Source organism: Coenobita brevimanus, chromosome 103 (assembly GCF_032717465.1).
Source record: "Coenobita brevimanus isolate Jiangsu-jjx chromosome 103, ASM3271746v2, whole genome shotgun sequence".
Lineage (NCBI taxonomy): Eukaryota > Metazoa > Arthropoda > Malacostraca > Decapoda > Coenobitidae > Coenobita > Coenobita brevimanus.
The window spans coordinates 35,020,142-35,042,472 of NC_137056.1; the positions used below are offsets into that span (position 1 = coordinate 35,020,142).

The 22,331-nt window shown below is 52.7% G+C and overlaps 3 protein-coding genes across 3 annotated transcripts in view; all 3 read left to right on the plus strand.

Moving 5' to 3' along the window:
* Window positions 1-1,369: 1,369 nt before the first annotated feature.
* LOC145415672 (uncharacterized) lies at window positions 1,370-1,816 on the plus strand. The gene has a single exon (XM_080284888.1). The coding sequence runs from the start codon at window positions 1,370-1,372 to the stop codon at window positions 1,814-1,816; it is 447 nt and encodes a 148-aa protein (XP_080141014.1).
* Window positions 1,817-4,206: 2,390 nt separating this feature from the next.
* Window positions 4,207-5,205, plus strand: LOC145415673 (uncharacterized). The gene has a single exon (XM_080284889.1). The coding sequence runs from the start codon at window positions 4,207-4,209 to the stop codon at window positions 5,203-5,205; it is 999 nt and encodes a 332-aa protein (XP_080141015.1).
* A 16,888-nt stretch (window positions 5,206-22,093) lies between these two features.
* LOC145415744 (dual specificity protein phosphatase CDC14C-like) overlaps window positions 22,094-22,331 on the plus strand; it is a 316,480-nt gene continuing 316,242 nt past the window's right edge. The window contains exon 1 of the mRNA XM_080284978.1: window positions 22,094-22,316. Coding sequence (XP_080141104.1) covers window positions 22,268-22,316 — 49 coding nt within the window. The 5' untranslated portion in view covers window positions 22,094-22,267. The remainder of the gene's footprint in view (window positions 22,317-22,331) is intronic.

Sequence of the window (22,331 nt, forward strand, 5' to 3'; positions counted from 1 at the left end):
TTGGTCAGAGTTGTCGACACATCACCGACTTCGGCCACGATTTTCATCGTGCCTATTTACACCAAAGTGGGAGAGGGCCTTTAAAGTCTACAAAGGCGGCCTTCCTACGATCGGCGACACCGCAACTCAGGACATCTTGGGTTGTGAGTGGGTAGACTCCACAGGACTGCGAGTGTTGATAAATAACTTTGCTTAGGCAATTGAAAGCCGGGAGCTGATACATTACGTCTGATGCATTGTGAAGAAAATACGTTAGTTTATGTACTGTGGTAGTAGTTTATTGCCTGTGCGTCTGGTGCATTGTGAAGAAAATACGTTAGTTTACGTGCTGGGGTAGGAGTTTATTGCTTGTCCCAGACAATGTCAAATAATCGTGACACATTAAATTTGAGAAATGTGAGTGTAATATTCAGGAGGTCGGTATTGATATCGTGACGTCGCTTATATGCTATAAGGTTGTGAATTAAAACTAATTAGTGCACCTTGGATATTAAAAGTTGTGATTGATACTGGGTTGTCATAGAGAAGGTTCTGGTGTGCCACTGTACTTTAAAGGCTAAACTCAGTGCTTGCTATTTGGCTGTTTGGGGTGTGATTGGATAAACGCTGCATGAACGAGATTGTGACTAAGAGAGTTAAAAAAAAAAAAAAGGAGGGAGGAGAGGGGGGCGGAACCTGAACATACTGGGCGGAACCCAGCCTAACATACCAGGGGGAACCCAACCTAAACATACCGGGAGAAATCTAACCTAACATACCAGGCGGAACATACCGGCATGGACAACCCAGAAGGAAAGCAACGTGCGGAACATGACGGGCAGAATGTAACCCATGGAACAGCTCAAAGGATAGTCGAGGAGGCCAGGGAAGCAATGGAGGGAGAGGAGTACGAGATGGAGGTTGCAGGGACGATGATGGAACAAAGAGAGGAGGAGAGGGCCGAATCTGGGCTGCAAGAATGCTTAGAGAAGTGGCCATCAGTGAGAACGTATGCATGAGAGTCCTCATACCGACTCTGCAAACCCTGCAAGAACAGAACAAGATGATCCATGATCACTTGACACAGTTGGAGAACTTGAAAATGGAAGGGAGGAACGAGATGAGCATGAGGTCGCAGGTGCAGCCAGAGACTGTAGTGGTACACGAAGGACCGGCAAAGAGGCTACGATATAGTGATGGCACAGGAGACAAACAAATGTAGAAGACTAGGGGAACCCAGCAGGGGGAGCAGGAACGGAATCAAGAGGCCACGACTCTGCATCAAGAAGAGTCTACAGTTAGCGGGCAAAAGCCAGAGTGGCAGAGGTCAAGAAATCCGAAACTGACTAGATCAGGAACGGAAGAGGTGACACGCGCTACCCCTATGGACATGGAGGTGATGGCTTCCAGCTTGAAGGAATTCATTACCGCCATGAGGTTGCCACAGACCCAACTACCAACCTTCGAAGGGAATAGCCGAAGGGAGTATTGGGAGTTTATTTGTGCATTCGAACAACACATTGGGAGGGCCGCAGTCCCAGAGGAATATAAGCTGCAGATACTCATGCAAGCATGTGCAGTGCCTGTCAGGAACACACTCCAAACATGCAGCTATTTGGACCCAAGAGAGGGTTATGAGAAGGCGATGGCCATATTGGAGGACAGATATTTAGATGGACATCAGTACGTCCGTGAGATTGTGGAAGGAATACTTGAAGGGCCCATGGTCAAAGGTGAGGATGAGGGTGGCCTTAGAAAATTGGCTGATGAGTTGAGGTCATGTATTTTTAGTCTGGAGACCATCGGGAGATTGCAGGAGTTGGACACCGTCGCTTGATGGACGTGCTGTCATGTCGGTTACCTGGGAGGGCACTTATGCAGTATGAGGACGAAACTTTTTCCCATAACAAACGATATGGGTATCATCCCGGCATTAAATGGTTGAAAACCTTTATCCTGGAGGAAGTGGACAGAGTGTGTGAGGAGGAGAACCAAGGTAAAGGGAGCGACCACCAAGCAAGCCACCAAGGTTGGTGCTAGTAGGAATCTAGATGGGCGTGTGATTGGCTTGGCCACCATTGGTGATGACGAACCTGCAAGTGAGAGAGACGTGTCGGCTGTGTGGGGGGCTGCACACCCTGGTGGGTTGCAAGAAATTCTGTGCCATGAGAGTTGAAGAAAGGAGGGCCACGGTCAGACGGCTTAAATACTGATATGTCTGCTTAAACGATACCCACTTGGCAGCTGAGTGCCGGACCTCAGTATTTTGTGACATAGAGGGTTTCACTGGGAAGTATTCGCAATGGATACAACCGACCGGCCCCGTAAGGCAAAGGCAGGTGTCCTGGTACCACTGGGAATCCAGGAAGAAAGACGGAAGCAAAAACACAGATGGAGGCTGAGAGGAAGCCGAAAGATGATCGTCGTCGATGCACCTAGCAGGAACAGGCACATGGAAGCAAGCAGGGAGTATACCGAGCAGAGCCGGAGAAGAGAAGTGCTTCCTGTGGACATACCAACAAACATGATGAGGCAAGCATGGAGGGAACACTTAAGAGGCTCAAGCTCGAAAAGGGCAAAGGCGGGAATGAATGACTCACCGCTATGGCAGGGACAACGCGGATACATGGGCAGCTTCGCAAGGTGGCGTTGCCCATTGTTGAGGTAAAGGCGGCTAGTAAAGGTTCGGATGCCGTAGTCCAGACAAGAGCATTTTTGGACTCTGGCAGCAACCGAACCTTCTGTACGACCCAGTTGGCATGCAGGCTGGTGGCACCACGGAGAACTGTATGGGTAACACTATAGACACTATAACTCTGGTGACGGTGCAGCGAACTGGAGAGATAGACTCAGTAGTTAGCAAGGGGCGTTCCTGTAAACTGAAATGGAAGATATCGCTGCATGGGGTGATTGTCACTGAGCAACTCCCTGAAACGCTGAAGGATTCAGTAGCCTCTGTACAGGACACGGCATGATGGAGTCATTTGGCAGGAATAGAGCCACTAAACACGTACGAAGGTGAGGTGCAACTACTGATTGATCTTGATGTGCCGCAAGCATTGACGCCCTTGGAGGTCAGGGCAGGGAGCAGTGGAGAACCCTTTGCAATTAGGACGCCGCTGGGATGGACGATCAGCGGACCTGTACGACCTCGTGCTGAGGTGGAAGACAGACCAGATGAGGTAGGATGTGTGGCTGTGGTTGACTACAGTTCCCAGGAAACATGATTGGAGAAGCAAGTGCGACAGTTTTAGGAACTGGATGCAAGTTACTTGAAGGGAGATGGGCTAAACGTTGAAGACAATAGGGTGATGAAATTGTGGTCAGGCACAGTGACAAAGGTGATGGGGCACTACTAACTCCCTATACCATTCAGACGAAATCCATCCAAGCTCCCAGACAACACGTTAATGGCATTGAGGAGGTTAGAGAGCCTGAAGAAGAGGCTGCTCAGAGACCCGCCCTTATGCCAGCGCTATGCAGAAGACATGCAGCTGCTGTTAGCTGAAGGCTACGCAGAATCGGTTCCCCATAATGAACTTCACGCAAGGCCTTACGTGACCTGGTATCTGCCACACCATCCAGTGTTATCCCAGACAAGCCCAGAAAGGTGCGCATCGTATTCGACTGTGCAGCAGAATGTGGGTCGGTGTCTTTAAACAGCCAGGTGCTACAAGGGCCTGACCTAAATGACAAACTGCTGGGGGTACTCCTCCAGTTTCACCAAGGATCAGTAGCCCTCATGGCGGACATAGAGGCTATGTGTCACCAGGTAAAGGGAGCTCCAGAACACAGGGATGCCCTACAATTTCTATGGTGGCCAGAAGAGGATGTACAGCGGACTCCCCTGACATACCGGATGATGGTACACCTTTTCAGTGGAGTCTGGAGTCCGTCATGTGCTTTGTACACTTTAAAACAAACCTTCCTAGATCACAGAGATGTATGTCCTGACGACGTGGTGGATGCCCAGCGGAATTTTATGTGGACGACCTGCTTATCTCAATGCAGTCCACTGATGAAGGAATAAGGTTGGCAGAACAACTGCGACACGTCACCTCGCTGGGCAGCTTCAGACTTATCAAGTGGGCGAGCAACAGTAAGGAAGTACTTGAATCCACTCCCGAATCAGAGAGACATAAGGGAGTAAAGGAGATCAACATAGAATGCAAGTCTCTTCCTGCAGAATGAGCACTTGGAGTAAGGTGGGACCTAGAGAAGGACCAAATGGCAGTGGTCATCAAATGCTTTGAGCAAGGGGGGTCAGTTACAAGGAGGGACCTCTTGTGTGTAATCAGCACAGTATATGATCCGTTTGGATCCCTTTTACCATTCCTCATTCGTGCCAAGGTCATCTTCCAAGAGGGATGCAGGAGGAAGAAAGGGTGGGATGAGGCTATATCTGACAGCAATGAGGTACGGTGGCGACGGTGGCTGGTAGAATTAACTCGCCTCACAGATTTCAAGATATCACGGTGCTATGAACCGAGAGGTGCAAGGGGAATGTCATATCAGTTACATCACTTCTGTGATGCTTCGCAAGTGGCGTACATAGTAGTATCATACCTGAGGATCTCAGATGGGACCGGAGATGTTCGCTGTGCCTTTGTCTACAGAAAGGCCGAGCTGGCCTCACTAAAACAGCTGACTATACCCCGTCTGGAGTTATGTGCTGCTGTGTTGGCTGTCAAGGTTGACGAGACATTAAGGCATGAGCTGTCGGTCGATGCGGGAAGGTTCGTCTTCTGGACAGACAGTGTGATAGTACTACAGTATATATGTAACGCAGAGAGGCGGTTTCCCACGTTCATAGCCAATCAAGTGGCGGCCATACATGAACAGTCAGAAGTGACCCAGTGGAGGCAAGTGGGTTCAATACTGAACCCGGCAGATGATGCGACCCGAGGAGTGAGTTGCTACGAACTGAACAGAGGGTGTAGATGGATTGAAGGGCCAGACTTTCTCCAGCAAGAGAACAATCACTGGCCACAAGAGCCCCAACTTATACTCGACCTGGGGACAGACCCAGAGGTAAAGGGCGATGCTACAACTATGACAATGGGGGCTAAGCAAGGAGAAAACCCGCTGGCAAGATTGTGGTCCAGATACTCATCCTGGCACAGACTGCTGCTGGGAGTTTCATGGATTAGAAGGTTTTTGTATTGGAGGCAAATGGGAGGACCAAAGCAAGTTGACAAATCAAGACTGAGGGTGAGTGAGCTCTGAGCATCTTGAACGGCAGTGTTGGGTTGTGTACAACGGGAATATTATAAATCCAAGATAAAGGACCTGAAGGAACGGGATGAGCATAGGAAAACGAGCCCACCGTTCCTGCTGGAGCAGCACCTGGGGAAGGACGGACTCCTTTGTGCTGGTGGATGGTTGGAGAGATCTCCCTTGATGACGGACAGCAAATACCCCATCCTGTTGCTGCGGGACCACCATGTCACAGAGTTATAGTAAGAGAAACCCATGAGAACAAGGTTGGGCACTCAGGAAGAGAACATACACTAGCGGTAATGCGCCAGGAGTTCTGGGTGCCCAGGGGATGAAGGATGATTGACCGGGTGTTAAAAGGGTGTCTCGTTTGTTGCCGAGTCAATTGGAAGGAGTCACTGCAAAGACAAGCTAACCTCCCTGCCAACAGGGTATGCGTGGTGAAGGTACCATTCACACACACTGGAGTGGACTGCTTTGGACCATTCACTGCAAAGCAGGGTAGGAAATGGGTGAAGCGGTGGGGTTGTCTGTTCACTTGTCTGAACTCAAGAGCCATACACCGGGAGATTCTTGACAGACTAGACACTGATTCTTTCTTCAATGCACTAACATGCTTCTCGACAAGGAGGGGTGTACCAGAGTGCATTCATTCCGACAATGGACCAAACATGATTAGAGCAAATCAGGAGCTCTGGGCTCCAACTCTCAAATGGGTGAAGAAGAATGACAAGGTCCACAAAGCACTGTTGAGGAAGGGAATTGAGTGAGAGTTCAACCCACCACATGCATCGCACATGGGGAGTGTCTTGGAGCGACAGATCCGGACAATCAGGAAGGTCTTGCAAACGATAGTAGGTGTGCAAGTCGTGGACGATGAGCAACTCCACACACTCTTCTGTGAAGTGGAGATAGTCAATGGAAGGCCCATCACCCCGACCTCTAATGATGTCAGCGACCTTGAAGCGCTTACTCCACTGCATATTCTGCGCCCTAAGACAGTGCCCCATTGCCTGTTAGGAGGTAAAGCCAAAGAGCCTACCAGAAGAGCTGGAAGCACGCACAGTTCCTAGTGGACCGGTTCTGGAAGCGATGGTTGAAGTTGTACTTACCATCCTTACGACAACGCCAGAAGCAGTTAAAGCGGTTGAATAATTTCCAAGTGGGGGACCTGATATTGGTGACGGATTGGAATGTACCCCGTAATCACTGGGTTCTGGGAAGACTGGTAGAGGCGAATCCTGGTGATGATGGTGTGGTGAGGCATGTCAAGGTCAGAACGTCCGCACGCAAAACCCTAACCCACCCTGTGAACAAGCTGTGTCTGCTGGAAGGCAGCGGCGACTGAAAGTGTGTATGGTACTGGTCATAACCTACCAAAACGGGGAGTCTTACTGCATCTAACGCAGTAAAGAGAGAGAGAGAGAGAGTGTAGGAGAGAGAGAGAGAGAGAGAGAGAGGCACAAGGATGCTGACACATACGTGATTATATGTATACACAGTTGTATAAGCATAACATCCATTAGCTTGGCGATAATGAACACCAGGCCTTAGAATAGACGCTATGGGCGAGTGTGGGGGCAGTGTGTGGGTAGCCGGGGACAAGTGAGGGACAAGGTGACGTTGATCCTGCGGATTTACTAGACGGAGACTCCAAAAAGGTGGAGTTCAAGCACGATGTGCGACTCCACGACAATCCTGTGAAGGTGTTACTGCTGTGAGAATATTACGCCTGTGAGGGACTAGCGTTGTGTACTTCACACCCCTACCCACACATTGATACTGTAAGACGAAAATTGGACCCGTCACAAGTGAGTTTCCCTTGCTTACTTTTAAGAATGCTTATTGATCTGCACGTGGTTGATGTCACGACATAACCCGATTATAAATGTAGGAAAGTAAGGACGAGAATTTAAAGCAATATGTGCATACGAAGTAAACTTTGGTATAACATAGCATATTGAGGGTAAATTGTAATTATGTGTATGACCAAGTATTGTAACAATGACGAGTGTAAAATTGCAATTCCAGGTATGACCGAATAAATAGTTGAGTTCAATTGGACGGGTTTCATTACCCCGTTTCCCCTTCCTAGAGTGCAGGTGGCTGCAGTGAGTTATAGTGCTACAGACTTTGTGTTTACATCCCTCCCCCATACCTGAAGTACCGCGCCCCTGTGTGTGCCCTCTACTTGTACCTACCCTTCCCCTCCCCCCCACGTGTTAGTGTACACCCCTGTGAGAAGTTCCCCTGTTGTCCCCAAGTGACATCCCCTCTTTTTACTCCCCTGTGCAACACCCTGACCCTCCCACCCGTGTGCCTTAGACCCTGCTAGTGGTAATACACAGTGATTCAGTGTAGGGAACTACCCAGCCCATCCCCGTAACATACTGTAGTAGTATACCTGTGTGATGAAACCACCCCCGGGTTGTCAAGCGTGTTGTTCCCTTCCCCATGCAATACATACCTGACCTGACTCTATATTCCAATCTAGTGTCTAAGTATTATGTTTGTACCACACAGGCTGATATACCGTGCCTGGTTTTATATCGCGTCCATGTCACGCGCATATGGTGTATAGTGATATATTGTATCCCACGAGGTATTGCGTTCATGCCACGTGTGTATACTTATACTGTGATATACCGTGTCATAGGCTATATTGTGTTTATACCCCTATTTGTCTTATACTGTGATATATCTAGTGTCGTGTGTCATATTGTATTCAGCCTTCCTTGTGTGTATTGTATCGTGATATATTTAATGTAAGTGTGCTTTATATAAATTGTATTGTGTCATCTACTGTACTTGTATTTTATGTATGATTGTCCATGTACTTGTGTGTGAATTGTTGTACTGTTTGTTTGGTTAAAATGCAGTATAGTATCACCGAGGGCAACCCAACGCCTCCAGAAGGAGCCCACAGAGGAGCATATACAGCGCGCCTGGACTTCGGGCGACAGGGACATAAGCCCACCCGGGCTGCATGCCCCTATGACCTGGAGCTCGCCCGCTGCCATCGTAGCTGGAATACGAGACTACCTTCCAGGCAATCCGACCACCGACAACCACGGGGTGGAGCTGTTACTCCAGCTCCAGTCAGCACCCCTGAGACGGCCGGTAGCCGCTCAACTCTCCTACAGGAGACGGCCTGCAGCTGTTCTGGAGGAAACAAGGAGATGGCCAAAAGCTGCTCTGAAGGTGCTCCTAACAAGATTACTGGTAGCCACTCGACCCTCCTACAGGAAATGGCCTGCAGCCGCTCTGGAAGTAACAAGGAGACTGTCGGTAGCCGCTCCAGCCTTCGTCAGGAGACGGCCGGTAGCTGCTCTGAAGATGCCCCTCAAGAGACGGCCTGTAGCTGCTCGACCCTCCTACAGGAGATGGCCTGCAGTCGATCTGGAGGTAACAAGGAGATGGCCGGTAGGCGCTTGGAAGATGTCCCTGAGTTGGCCTGTAGCCGCTTCCTTCCCCAGGCCACGGCCAGTAGCTGGGCTTTAGTGATGGCCGGTAGCCATGCCCTTAGAAGGCCACAGCCAGTGGCCAGGCCCTATGGTAGGAGATGGCCAGTAGCCACTCCTCCGTCAGGTCCTAACTCCTGCCCACCAACCCAAGACCCAGATGGAGCCCCCAGCCTGGAGGAGTACTGGAGAGGCTCTGTGACTACCACTGGGCTCTTCTCCCTGCAGCCGGTTCCTGAGAGGACTCGCCTGATGGATCCCAAGTAGGCCGATGCCGCAGCCCCCTCTTGACAGCGTCCCTGACCGCCGGGGACCACAGCCCTTGGGACCTCCAGACCACCCCCAGGACCCCCGGGAGGGACCTCCCTCTGCCCCGACGCCGGAGATCTTCATCCTCCATCAGGCGCTTGAGCAAGAAGTTCAGGCAGCTATTCGGCCCCAGTCCTGAGGGCCAGACCCCACCTTCCCCACCGCCAACCACCACCACCAACCCTCCCCCTAACTCATATGACTGCTACATTTCCCCCTTGCCATCTCTCTCCCCATCCACCGTCGCCTCCACCTCACCCTCCGCCACACTGCCTCACACCTCACCCCCCGCCACACCGCCTCACACCTCACCTGAGGGCTCACCAACATCACCAACTCCGGACCTCTCCCCCACCTCCCCGCCATCAACCACCCCATTCCCCATGCCCAGCACCACGTGCCCCACCCACCACACCCCGGCTCCAACCATCGCCCACCCCCGGCCCTGAATCTCCCCGTCCGCTGCCAACACACGCCTCCTTGGCCCTGCCTGCCCCATCCCACACCCCTGACTCCACCTACGCCGCCCACGCACCCACTACACCACCACCCGCTAGGCCTACACCCCACTCCACACCCCGTGCCACTCCCACACCCCACTCCACACCCCGTGCCACCCCCACACCCCACTCCACACCCCGTGCCACCCCCACTCCTACCACCCCACAGCCACCTTCGCACACCCTGCACACCGCTCACTGGTGCAGAGGCAACGTTCTTGCTTGCCATCTGGTAGACGGGAGTTCGCGCCTCGCTCAGGTTGCGAAAAGTTTGACTGACGAAGTGGGTGGTTACTGTCCCCCTCGAGCAAGGGGACGGGTGTGTGCATGTGTGAAGGTCACAGCCTTGCCCTTAGATCGGACTATATGAGCTCTCAGCTCCCTTCCGGGAGCGTAAAAGCTGACGATCACGACCATCAAGTGATGCTGACCGACCCGGTGAATTACACCTCACGCACACGCCAACACCGCACACCCACATCATAGCCCACACCCACCCTTAAAACAATCATCACACGCTCTGGCTGCCTCTCCCGTCCACCCGCCTGATACACCCACACTCCCACCCCACCCACCTCACCGCAAAATCACACTCTTGCCCCTGCACAAATCATCTCACATTCATGCTACACCAGGCCCAAATCCCAGCCACCTACACTTCCCAGAGACGTTGCGCCGCATTACTCCGGCATAAAACCCCACACTCGACGTCCATCTCCAGCATTCAGCACAGCCCTGCACAGAAGACAACACCTACCACCATGAGGATTTGCCGAGCCGCATGGGCGCCGCCCTTCGGACGAAAATATCGAGTCCATGGACCCTGCCACCTCCTACAACTCCTCTGCTCCTCCACCGACCCATCCACCCTCTTCATCACCTGTGACGCTCAGCTAGACGAGAATCCTGCCACCACAGCCTGGCACGCCCTCTTCCAACATCTACAGCCAGTCTACCACACCTACGACACCAAAGCTTACCACCTTCGGTCACAAGGACGTAACTTTTTCCCAGAAGACGGTGGTAAAATGCAGTATAGTATCACCAAGGGCAACCCAACACCCCCAGAAGGAACCCACAAAGGAGCATATACAGTGTGCCTGGACTCCGGGCGACAGGGACGTAAGTCCGCCGGGGCCGCGTGCCTCTATGACCCGGAGCTTGCCCGCCGCCACCATAGCAGGAATACGAGACTACCTTCTGGGCGAGCCGACCACCAACAGCCACAGGGTGGAGCTGTTACTCCAGCTCCAGTCAGCACCCCTGAGACGGCAGGTAGCCGCTCAACCCTCCTACAGGAGACGGCCTGCAGCCGGTCTGCAGGAAACAATGAGACAGCCGGTAGCTGCTCCTGCCTTCGTCAGGAGATGGCCAGTAGCTGCTCCCACCTTCATCAGGAGATGGCCAGTAGCTGCTCTGAAGGTGCCCTGAACGAGACATCCAGTAGCCGCTCGACCATCCTACAGGAGACGGCCTGCAGCCGCTCCGGAGGTAACAAGGAGACGGCTGGTAGCCACTCCCACCTTCGTCAGGAGACGGCTGGTAGCCACTCCCACCTTCGTCAGGAGACGGCCGGTAGCTGCTCCGAAGGTGCCCCTGAGTTGGCTGTAGCCACTCCATTCCCCAGGCCATGGCCAGTAGCCAGGCCTTAGCGACAGCCGGTAGCCACGCCCCTAGAAGGCCACGGCCAGTAGCCGGGCCTTAGCGACAGCCGGTAGCCACGCCCCTAGAAGGCCACGGCCAGTTGCCGGGCCCTACGGTAGGAGACGGCCAGTAGCCGCTCCTCCGTCAGGTGCTGACTCCTGCCCACCAACCTACGACCCAGAGGGAGCCCTCAGCCTGGAGGAGTACCACCGGGCTCTTCTTCCTGCACCCAGTTCCTGAAAGGACTCACCTGACGGACCCCAACACAGGCCGACACTGCAGCCCCCTCTTGACGATGTCCCCGACTGCTCGGGACCACAGCCCTTGGGATCTCCAGGCCGCCCCAAGGACCCCTGGGCGGGACCTCCCTACACCCCGACGCCGGAGATCTTCGTCCTCCGTCAGGTGCCTGAGCGAGAAGTTCAGGCAGCTATTCAGCCCCAGCCCTGAGGGCAAAGACTCCTGCCCCAAACCATGAAAGTGCAGGACCCTTCGCCACCAGCAGACCCGGACGAGAGAGAATGCCTCTACACGTGATCCCGTGGCCCCTGAATACAGAGGCCCCTGGCGGAACTCAGTCCCGTCAGTAGTGAGGCTGAGTCACCTCCGCCGCCCTTGTACCTGACCGCCACTACGCCCAGACCCGAAAGTGAGTGATAGTGAAAGCACAGTGTCCGTGACATAGAGAAGTAAGGGCAGAACAGTGAGTTAACAGAATAGGAGAAGTCAGTGAGAAAAGCATCAGTAATAATATAAAAGAGTGCTGGAATAAGCAAGGCAACAGTGAAACAGTGATCACGGCAAGGCAGTGAAATACGGATGTATCTCAGTGAACCCGCTACCAGATGGTGACACCGCTTCACACTAAGATCATACGGAGGCCCCAGTGCAAAAGTAATAATTAACAACCCGACCAACAAACCCGTTAGACTACCCGCAGTTAAATAGTGCCATCACCTCCACCAATACACAGAACCTAGACTTTCCTACAATAATAGTGCATAACCTCTCTACCCTAATTGCTATTCAACTTACCCGATCTTGTCCTGAGTAGTATCCTGCGCGATACTACCATCCCATATCTCGGCCTTAGAATTATAATTGTCCAGTATACCTGTATTTGTGACATCTGCCCGTTCTACTGTAGAATTTAGCAATACACATGTAAGGTTGCTGCCATGAGCTTTTGTGTCCTGCCTCTCTCTTATTTGTCTAAGCTCCGGTCTAGAAAGAGAACCCAGCTGCATACTAGGCGTTAGAGGGACAGGAAGCCGACCCTAAAACACCTAGCATTACATTAGTAATATATGCGTAGATCTGGTTAGCTTGTGTTTGAGCCCTATCCCCTTGTTTGTATACTCTGGCCTGGTCAAGAATAAGGAACCCAAGGCCCACGCCATATCTAAACCTAAGAAGTTGGGCACAGAATACGCTGCATAACAAAAACCTTTAGGATCAAGTGCAATGGCAAAGCTTCCTCCAAAGTCCCAAAGAAGGATGACCAGGATTCTGAAAGGAAGGTGAGATGGCCAGTGGAACGTCCCTGTTGCTGTCGTATGCACGGAGTGACTTATTGTTGCTTCCCCGACCCACACTGCCACAGGCTCCAACAGCGGTTGTTCAGTATAGGAAGGACGTTGCCCAGTGAGTTGTTTAAGGTCAGCCTTTCGGTGTACAGCACAAATGATCAGCTCAAGCGTCGTAAGTAATACTTGACAACACTTCACTATTTTTTCACCAGCACCGACGATATACAAACTTCAATAACACTTCACTGTTTGCCAACACCTCACTGTTTTCACAAGTACCGAAAATATACAAACTTCAATAACACTTCACTATTTTCACAACTTCACTGACACTGCACTATACTCAAACTGAACTGAAAACTGACTGAATTTGCTCGTCACTTCCCCACCCTTATATAAGCTTGCATTTTTCCGCAGTTCTGGTGTATTCCAGAGAGACAGCATCAGTTACAACAGTTACCAACTCGGAGACAACCAAAACATGCCAGAGTTCTCTTACATTACATAACACTGCAAATTATTTTGCATATTGTAATGCTAGGTGTTTTCGGCTTGGCTTCCCGTTCCATAAACGCCTAGCACAGCGGGGCTGTCTTTCGAGACCGAGGCTTAGACAAATAAGAGAGAGGCAGGACACAAAAACTCCAGGCAACAACCATACACGTGTATTGCTTAGTTAGACAGGGGAATAGTAGATGTTACAAACAAGTATACTGGGCGATTATAAACTCTTATATCTAGATATGGTTAGTAGTATCTCGCAGGATACTGTTTGAGGTCACAGTGAAATAGCACTTGAGGCAGAACGTTCTAAATCAGGGAAGTCCAGGGTCTCTATGCAAGTGGAGCTGCTAAAGCTATTTCTCACTGTGGAGGGTTGTGTAAGGCACTGGTGTCTGATTATGATTATGGTAGTACGAGATAGTTTCTGATGGTAGTGTATTTACTTTGTTAACCTCTACTCATATGTTGCTTTTGATCAATTATTATCACTTACTCCATTGCTTTGGTGTTTATATTATTACTGAATTGTTCCGTACAGTGTTCACTGTGTCTATTCTTCTCTCCAACACTTTGGTACTATTACTGGCAATTCTCTACTCTGCCTTCTCACTGCTCGGTCACTATCATTGCACGATTATTGTCACTCCGGTTGCATCTGGCGCCAGGGGCACGGTGGAGGGGCGACGCAGCTCTGCTACTGATTGGGCTGAGCACCACCAGGAGACCCCGTGCTCAGAGGGCACGGGATCACACGCAGGGGTGTCCGTTCTCGTCCAGGGCTGTGGGTGGCGAAGGGTCCCATGCTCTCAGGGGTGGGGACAGAAGTGCGGCTGTCAGGGCTGAGGCTGAACAATTGCTTGAACCAGTCGTTCGGGCTCCTGACGGAGGATGAGGACCTCCGCCATCGAGGTGTGGGGAGTTCCCACCCGGGAGTTCTGGGGGCTGTCTGGGGTTCCCGAGGACTGCGGTTCCCAGGGCTGGATGATGCTGACAGGAAGGGGCTGTGGCACCGAGCCGCGTCAGGGTCCGTCAGGTTTTAGTATTAGGAAGTGTTGTCTGGTGGTAGCGTATTCACTATGATAAACCCGTCACTCACTGGGTGGCCGTATTCGCGGTTACACTGTCACTGTTACTCACTCTACCACTTTGGTATTATCACTGACTTCCTTTAGAGGGTTAGTTCACTGTTCTGCCTTTATGTTACTGGGCCACAGACACTGTACTATCACTGTCACTCCTTTCGGATCCGTGCGTCGTGGCGATCAGGTAAAAGGGCGGCAGAGGTATTACAGCCTTACTACTAACGGGGCTGGGTTCCTCTGGGGACCTCTTCATCCAGAGGCCACGGGATCATACGCATGGGCATCCTCTCTCGTCCAGGGCTGTGGGTGGCGAAGGGCCCTGCGCTCTCGGGGCTGGGGGCAGGAGTACGACCCCCAGGGCTGGGGCTGAATAACTGCCTGAACCTTTCGCTCAGGCGCCTGATGGAGGATGAAGATCTCCGGCATCGGGGTGCAGGGAGTTCCCGCCCAGGAGTCCTGGGGGCGGTCTGGGGTTCCCGAGGGCTGCGGTCCCCAGTGCTTGGCAGCGCCGTCAGCAAGGGGCTGCAGCACCAGCCTGCATCGGGGTCTGTTAGGTGGGCCTTCTCCAGAGCCGGTTGCAGGAAGCAGAGGCCAGGGGAGACAACAGGGCCTCTCCAGTACTCTTCTAGGCTCGGGACTCGCTCTGTGTCGTTGACCGGAGAACAGGTGTCAGCTTCCGACGGAGGAGCGGCAACAGGCCATCTCCTGCCATAGGGCCCGGCTACTGGCCGTGGCCTTCTACGGGAGCTCCTACCAGCCATCACCAAGGCCCGGCTACTGACCATGGCCTGAGGGAGGGAGCAGCTACCAGCAGACCCAAGAGCACCTTCGGAGTGGCTACAGGCCGTCTCCTGATTCCCCTCAGAGCAGCTACAGGCCGTCTCGAGAAGGGCACCTTCGGAGCGGCTACAGGCTGTCTCCTGACAAAGGCGGGAGCGGCTACAGGCTGTCTCCTGATTTTCCTCAGAGCGGCTACAGGCCGTCTCCTGATTTTCCTCAGAGTGGCTACAGGCTGTCTCCTTCAGGAGCGTTGAGCGGCTACAGGCCGTCTCAAGAAGGGCACCTTCAGAGTGGCTACAGGCCGTCTCCTGATTCCCCTCAGAGCGGCTACAGGCTGTCTCCTTCAAGAGGGTTGAGCGGCTACAGACCGTCTCAAGAAGGGCACCTTCGGAGCGGCTACAGGCTGTCTCCTGATTCCCCTCAGACCCGCTACAGGCTGTCTCCTTCAGGAGGGTTGAGCAGCTACAGGCCGTCTCGAGATGGGGACCTTCAGAGCGACTACAGGCCGTCTCCTTCAGGAGGGTTGGGAGGCTACAGGCTGTCTCAAGGAAGGCACCTTCAGAGCGGCTACAGGCCATCTCCTGATGAAGGCGGGAGCGGCTACAGGCCATCTCCTTATTTCCCTCAGAGCATCTACAGGCCGTCTCCTTCAGGGCAGTTGAGCGGCCACAGGCCATCTCGAGGAAGACACCTTCAGAGTGGCTACAGGCCATCTCCTTACGAAGGTGGGAGCGGCTACAGGCCGTCTCCATCAGGAGGGTTGAGCGGCTACGGGCTGTCTCCTTATTTCCCTTGGAGCGGCTACAGGCCGTCTCCTTCAGGAGGGTTGAGCGGCTACAGGCCATCTCAGGGGTGCTGGCAGGAGCTGGAGAAACAGCTCCACCCCAAAGCTGTTGAGGGTCGGGTCGCCGGTAAGGTAGTTGTGGTTTCCTGCTTTGGTGGCGGCAGGCGAGTTGCAGGTCATAGGGGCACGAGGCCCGGGCGGACTTACGCCCCTCTCACACAGAGCTGGACCGCACGCTGTCTACCTCTCCATGGGCTCTATCTGGGGATGTCATGTTGTTGCCAGAGCCCAAACCCGGCATTTTACACCTTCATTGGGGAAAAAGTCATGACCCCGTGACTGAAGGTGATAATCTTGGATGGTGTCGGTGTGGTAGGCCAGTTGTAGTCGCTATAGTATGGCCATCCAGGCCATGGTGGCTGGGTTTTCAGGAGAGGTCAGGTCACAGGTCATGAAGAGGGTGGATACGTCGTTAGTGTTGCGGAGGAGCTGCAGGAGGTGGAGGGGGCCGTGTACTCAGTGGCTACGCCCGAAGGGCAGCGCCCATGTAGCATGCTGAACTCTCATGGTTCGGGGTGTTGCTGGTATTTGAGTGTTAAGGGTGTGAGTGGAGGAAGGAGTAGGGTTTGGTGGTGAGACAGGAGGGGTGGAGGTGGCGATGCATCTTGGAGGTGGGCGTGATAGGTGCCCCAAGCAGGTGATGGTGGTCTTGAGGGTGGGCGTGGGTGGTGAGTTGGGCGTGCAGCATTGTATTGCTGGGGCGGTGCGGGCTGTATGTGTTGTGGTGGTGTGCTGGGGCGGTGGTGTGACTGCAGGCTTGGGGAAGGTGGCAGGGGTGGAAGGTGAGGAAGGGCAGACATGAGGAAGGTGGCCTGAGATGGCAGGTGAGGAGGCTGGGAATGGGGTGGTAGGCAGAGGGGGCAGGGAGGGTGGTTGTGAGGGTGTGGGTGAGGAGTCGGGAGTACACGGTGTCAGCGGGCCATTAGGTGAGGTGTGATGTGGTGTGGTGGACAGCGGGGTGGGGGACGATGGGGAGGGGGAGGCAGGTAGAGAAAGCGTGGGTGAGATGTAGCCATCGTAGGAGTCAGGGGGAGGGTTGGCGGCAGTGGGGAAGGCGAAGTTGCGGTTGGGGAGGTGGTGGTGTATCTTGCGGGCGGGGGTGGAAGGTGGCCAGAGTGTGTGATGACAGGTTTTAGGGTGGGAGTGGGTGGTGAGGTGAGTGCATGACCCTTTGGTGCTGTGGCTGCGTGTGGCGTGGCGGTGGAGGTGGTGTGCCAGGGTGGGGTAAACAGCTAGGGGTGTGAGGGTGGTCTGCACTGGAGGTCGGTAGCGGTGGTGAGGTGGCAGGTGAGGTGGCTTGAGGTGTGAGTGTTGAGGAGGGAGTGCAGTCTTGTGGCACCATCCCGGTGTTTGGTGGTGGGGTGGTTAGGGCAGTGGCAGGGTTCTGTGCTCGCAGTGTGGGGTGGGCGGAGGGTGTGAAGCCGGGAAATGGTGCGAGTGTGGGGGTGGTGGCGGGCGGTGTGCAGTGGTGGAACCATGGTGGCTTGGTTGGAGGTGGTTGTATTGGCAGCAGTGGTGGGATGGCAGGGGCTGAGGAATGGGGTGTGGCAGGTGGTGTGTGTCGTTGGAGGTGAGGTAAGGTGGGGTGAGGTGTGGGTGGTGAAGGAGCCGGTGGTGGGGGGGAGGTGTGGCTTCACGGTCTTGTCTGGCTGTTCAGTGCTGGGGCGGTGTAGATGGCGGCAGGGGGCTGAGCTGATGATGGAGTGATGGGTGATGAGGTGCGGGGTGTGGTAAGCAGTGAGGCGTTTGGGGACGAGCTGGGGGTCCATGGGGATGATGAGGAGGAGGGTGAGGTAGGGGAGGTGGATGAGAAAGAGGAGGTGGGTGAGGGTGGGTCAAAGAAAGAGGAGGGTAAAAGAGAAGAGAGATGGGGAGGAGAGTGAAAGGAAATGTGCCATTTCCCCCTGTAGTAGACTGGGGGGGGGATGTGAGGTGGCCCCTGCTAGGATAGGGGGGTGTGGGGGTGGTGGTGGGCGCCTTCTGTGCTTTTTCTTCTGATTTTTGTTTCCCCTAAGCTCAGGGCAATTGGTTTGTGGTGGGGCGGCTTGTAGGCGCCCTCGGGTCGTTCTGCTGCACCAGGCAGCTTTGAGCTGCTTGCGGATGTCGTGAATGGGGCATCCGTGGCCGCAAGCAGAAAATTCCCTCGGGTCAATCGCGATGATGCCCGTGGGAAACTGATCGATTGCGTCGATGTGTTGAGGGGTGGAGTGGACGGCTAGAAGGTGCCTCATTATTTGGATATCTTTTTCCAGGTCTCCTGGAATGTTCTTTGATGGAATTGGGGAGGATCCGGATAAGTGTGTGAAAAAACATGAGTTGTTCCCGGGTTTCGTCATCTGCCTCCGGGTAGGCAGCAGTGACCAGGCGTCTCGCCTGGATTAAGGTATCATCTAAGTTGCCATCGAAAGTTAAACTATCCAGTTGGGATAGTGCCACCACTTTACCTAGTGATGGGGTGATGGCTTGGATCATGAGTTTCATGAAATTCTCCCAGGTGAGCCCCGGGACGATCTTGGGTGCTATATTAGCTGCCGCTTTGCCCAGGAGTGGGAGTGTGACTACAATTTTTTGCTTGTCATCCTCAAAGCCAATATCTAACAAAGGTTTAATAATTGCCAGGTATGTGTGAACATCATACTGTTCGGGGTTGAACTTAGGTAATTGCACATGAGGTTTGGTTGCCATTTTTCCAGTATTTCCTGGTTACTTCTGTCTAATGCCCGGGTCAAGAACCACCGCTGTCCACCAGTGTAATGCTAGGTGTTTTAAGGGCCAGCTTCCCGTCCCGTAAACGCCTAGTGTGTAGCAGGGCTTTCTTTCTAGACCAGAGCTCAGACAAATAGGAGAGAGGTAGGACACAAAAAACTCAAGGCAACAACCTTACACGTGTATTACTAAGTTGGACAGGGAAACGAATAGAGTCATTGATACAGATACACTGGACATCACGCAGGATACTGCTCGGATCAAATGAATAGCACTTGAGGCAGAGTATTATTAGTTAGAGGAAGTCTGGGTTTTATATATTCGTGGAGTCGCAGATATTGTTCCTTGTTGGTAAGTGTTTCTTTGGCACTAGGGTCTGGATACGGTTTTAGTATTAGGAGATGTTGTCTGGTGGTAGCGTATTCACTATGATAGACCCGTCTCTCACTGGGTGGCCGTATTTGCGGTTACACTGTCACTGTTACTCACTCCACCACTTTGGTATTATCACTGACTTCCGTTAGAGGGTCAGTTCACTGTTCTGCCTCTGTGTTACTGGGCCACAAACACTGTACTATCACTGTCACTCCTTTTGGATCTGGGCGTCATGGCAGTCAGGTAAAAGGGCAGCGGAGGTGTCACAGCCTTATTACTGACAGGGCTGGGTTCCGCCAGGGGCCTCTACATCCAGAGGCCATGGGATCACGCGCAGGGATGTCCTCTCTTGTCCCTGGCTGTGGGTGGTGAAGGGCCCTGCTCTCTCGGGGCTGGGGGCGGGAGTACAGCCCTCAGGACTGGGGCTGAATAATTGCCTGAACCTTTCGCTCAGGCACCTGATGGAGGATGAAGATCTCCGGTGTCAGGTTGCGGGGAGTTCCAGCCCAGGAATCCTGGGGATGGTCTGGAGTTCCAGAGGGCTGCAGTCCCCATTGCTTGGGAGCACCGTCAGGAAGGGGCTGCGGCACCGGCCTGCATCAGGGTCTGTCAGGTGGGCCTTCTCCAGGGCCGATTGCAGGGAACAGAGGCCGGGGGAGACCACAGGGCCTCTCCAGTATTCGTCTAGGCTCGGGACTCCCTGTGGGTCATGGACCGGAGAATAGGCGTCAGCTTCTGATGGAGGAGTGGCTACAGGTCGTCTCCTGCCGTAGGGCCCGGCTACTGGCCGTGGCCTTCTATGGGCGCGGCTACCAGCTGTCACCAAGGCCCGGCTACTAGCCGTGGCCTGAGGGAGGGAGCAGCTAACATCAGACCCAAGGGCACCTTCGGAGCAGCTACAGGCTGTCTCCTGATGAAGGCGGGCGCAGCTACAGGCTGTCTCCTGATTCCCCTCAGAGCGGCTACAGGCCGTCTCCTTCAGGAGGGTTGAGTGGCTACAGGCCGTCTCCTTCAGGAGGGTTGAGCGGCTACAGGCCGTCTCCTGACGAAGATGGGAGTGGCTAAACGCCGTCTCCTGATTCCCCTTAGAGCAGCTACAGGCTGTTTCCTTCAGGAGGGTTGAGCGGCTACAGGCCGTCTCCTGACGAAGGTGGGAGCGGCTACAGGCTGTCTCCTTCAGGAGGGTTGAGCTGCTACAGGCCATCTCGAAGAAGGCACCTTCAGAGCACCTACAGGCTGTCTCCTTCAGGAGGGTTGAGCGGCTACAGGCCGTCTTGAAGGCACCTTCAGAGCACCTACAGGCTGTCTCCTTCAGGAGGGTTGAGCGGCTACAGGCCGTCTTGAAGGCACCTTCAGAGCGGCTACAGGCCGTCTGGAGGAAGACACCTTCAGAGCAGCTACAGGCCGTCTCCTGATGAAGGCGGAAGTGGCTACAAGCTGTTTCCTTAATTCCTTCAGAGCGGCTACAGGCCGTCTCCTTCAGGAGGGTTGAGTGGCTACAGGCCGTCTCAGAGATGCTGGCAGGAGCTGGAAAAACAGCTCCACCCCGAAGCTGTCGAGGGTCAGTTCGGCCGCAAGGTAGTTATGGTTTCCAGCTATGGTGGCGGGCGGGCGAGATGCGGATCATAAAGGCGCGCGGCCCGGGCTGACTTACGTCCCTCTCGCACGGAGCTGGAGCGCGCTCTGTCTACCTCTCCGTGGGCTCTGTCTGGGGATGTCGTGTTGTTGCCAGAGCCCAAACCCGGCATTTTAAGAATGTTTGTATGTTCATTGTTCACTGCGACTGGTCAGATATCCCCCCCACTAGGCACCCGACTGTAAAGGCTCGCTTCTTCCGCTTCCCCCTCGTGTGCACATTGTCGCGAGTGATGATCCTTCCAATACACAGTCCTATTTAGAACACTCTCTGGACAGACTAGGCTAAGTGATCAAAAGAATTTGCAAAACTTCTTCCTCTTCTTTATGACATCAGTGTAAATGCTTTCGGTCAACAAACTACAAATAAATTTGCCATAGCCTACAGATAGTTTTAAAATACAGTATTTAAGTTCATGGATTGTGAGCTTTCCATATCTAACTTCCTCGTTGAAGAGAAGATGTACGTTAATTCAAGACGACATATGGAGGAATGCCTATGCAAACTGGTAGTTTGTTAAAATTCCTAAAATCCATATAGTCCTTTTACCACATGAGTAAATAAACTTCAGTACTGTACTTTTTTATGTTTTGTGAACTACTTACTGTAATAAAAGAACGCTGCAATGATTGATTTTATTTTCGTTATAATGAAATATATAGCTCAACAAAACTGGGAAAATTATCGCACAAATGAAATTATCGTCTGCGCTCGAATGAAAGACTTTCCACTATCTCCTCTTCATGGTATTTTTTTTTTTTTCATCTGAGAAGGATATGATTATCAACTTGTGATACTGCTGCCAAAAAAATGTCAGTTTATGGCTACATTTATCAGATGACAATGCAGATTCCATTCTAGCTGATGGACGTAGGCTTGTATAGGTTCGAATTTGGCGGTACATGGTGTACTAGTGTCGTCTCTATACAAATTTATATCTATGTTTGCATCATTTTATCTTACAAACGTACGTAAAATTCTCATGTATAGGATTTTTATTGTAATATTTTTATTAAGTTACTTTTTTCCAAACCTATAACTATGTTCAGAAGAAGCTAAGGCAAAACAGAATGCAATGCATGATATGAGTGTGGTGGCGTTGGCGTTCCTGCGCAGCACCTCTGATCGTTGGTTAACTCCCGTGTTGACAACATGATGCTCTTAGCGCCGCTAAATTAAATCCCATTCTGGTGCATGACACCTCGCACTACGTTTATGGAACAAATGAAAGGAGTCAGGAAGCATCAAAGTGACTGATGATTTAACGAAGTGGAGCTCATTAGCGGACAAAATAATGTGGTGTTATAGGGTAGCCGTCAACGTGGAGTGGGAGGCCCAGCTTGTGATTGGCTCATGGATTTTAAAAGCATTTAAAACAAACATGGCTTCAGAGTGACACTAGTGACTCGACCTGTCGTACGTTTTATGTGACTGCTGGTCTAATAGTTGCATGATTTACCTTGCGATACTGAAAGGTAGTTGATTAAAAACATCCCGTTAGTCCCGTTGCGTTATTTGTGAGGAGTGCGACAGTGTTGGTGGTGTATTAGTGGTTGTAATACCATATGTCATCAGTGTTCTCTGGCCTGTTCTGTGAGGCGGTTGTGAGTGCGGCCACACTTTGATAGGAAAGTGTTGTTGCCAGCTTGTGGCCACGTGAAGTGCTTGCCGGAAAAGGTTATAAAGTAAAAAGTCGGGAAAATGGAAGACTCGAGCGAAGTACTGGTTTGTGCGGCAGAGTACATCAAAGGTAAGATTACACACA

What these genes read in the sequence shown, in the direction of transcription:
- LOC145415672 (XM_080284888.1), top strand. Translation starts at nt 1,370, where the DNA reads ATGGAGGTGATGGCTTCCAGCTTGAAGGAATTCATTACCGCCATGAGG.
- LOC145415673 (XM_080284889.1), top strand. Translation starts at nt 4,207, where the DNA reads ATGGCAGTGGTCATCAAATGCTTTGAGCAAGGGGGGTCAGTTACAAGG.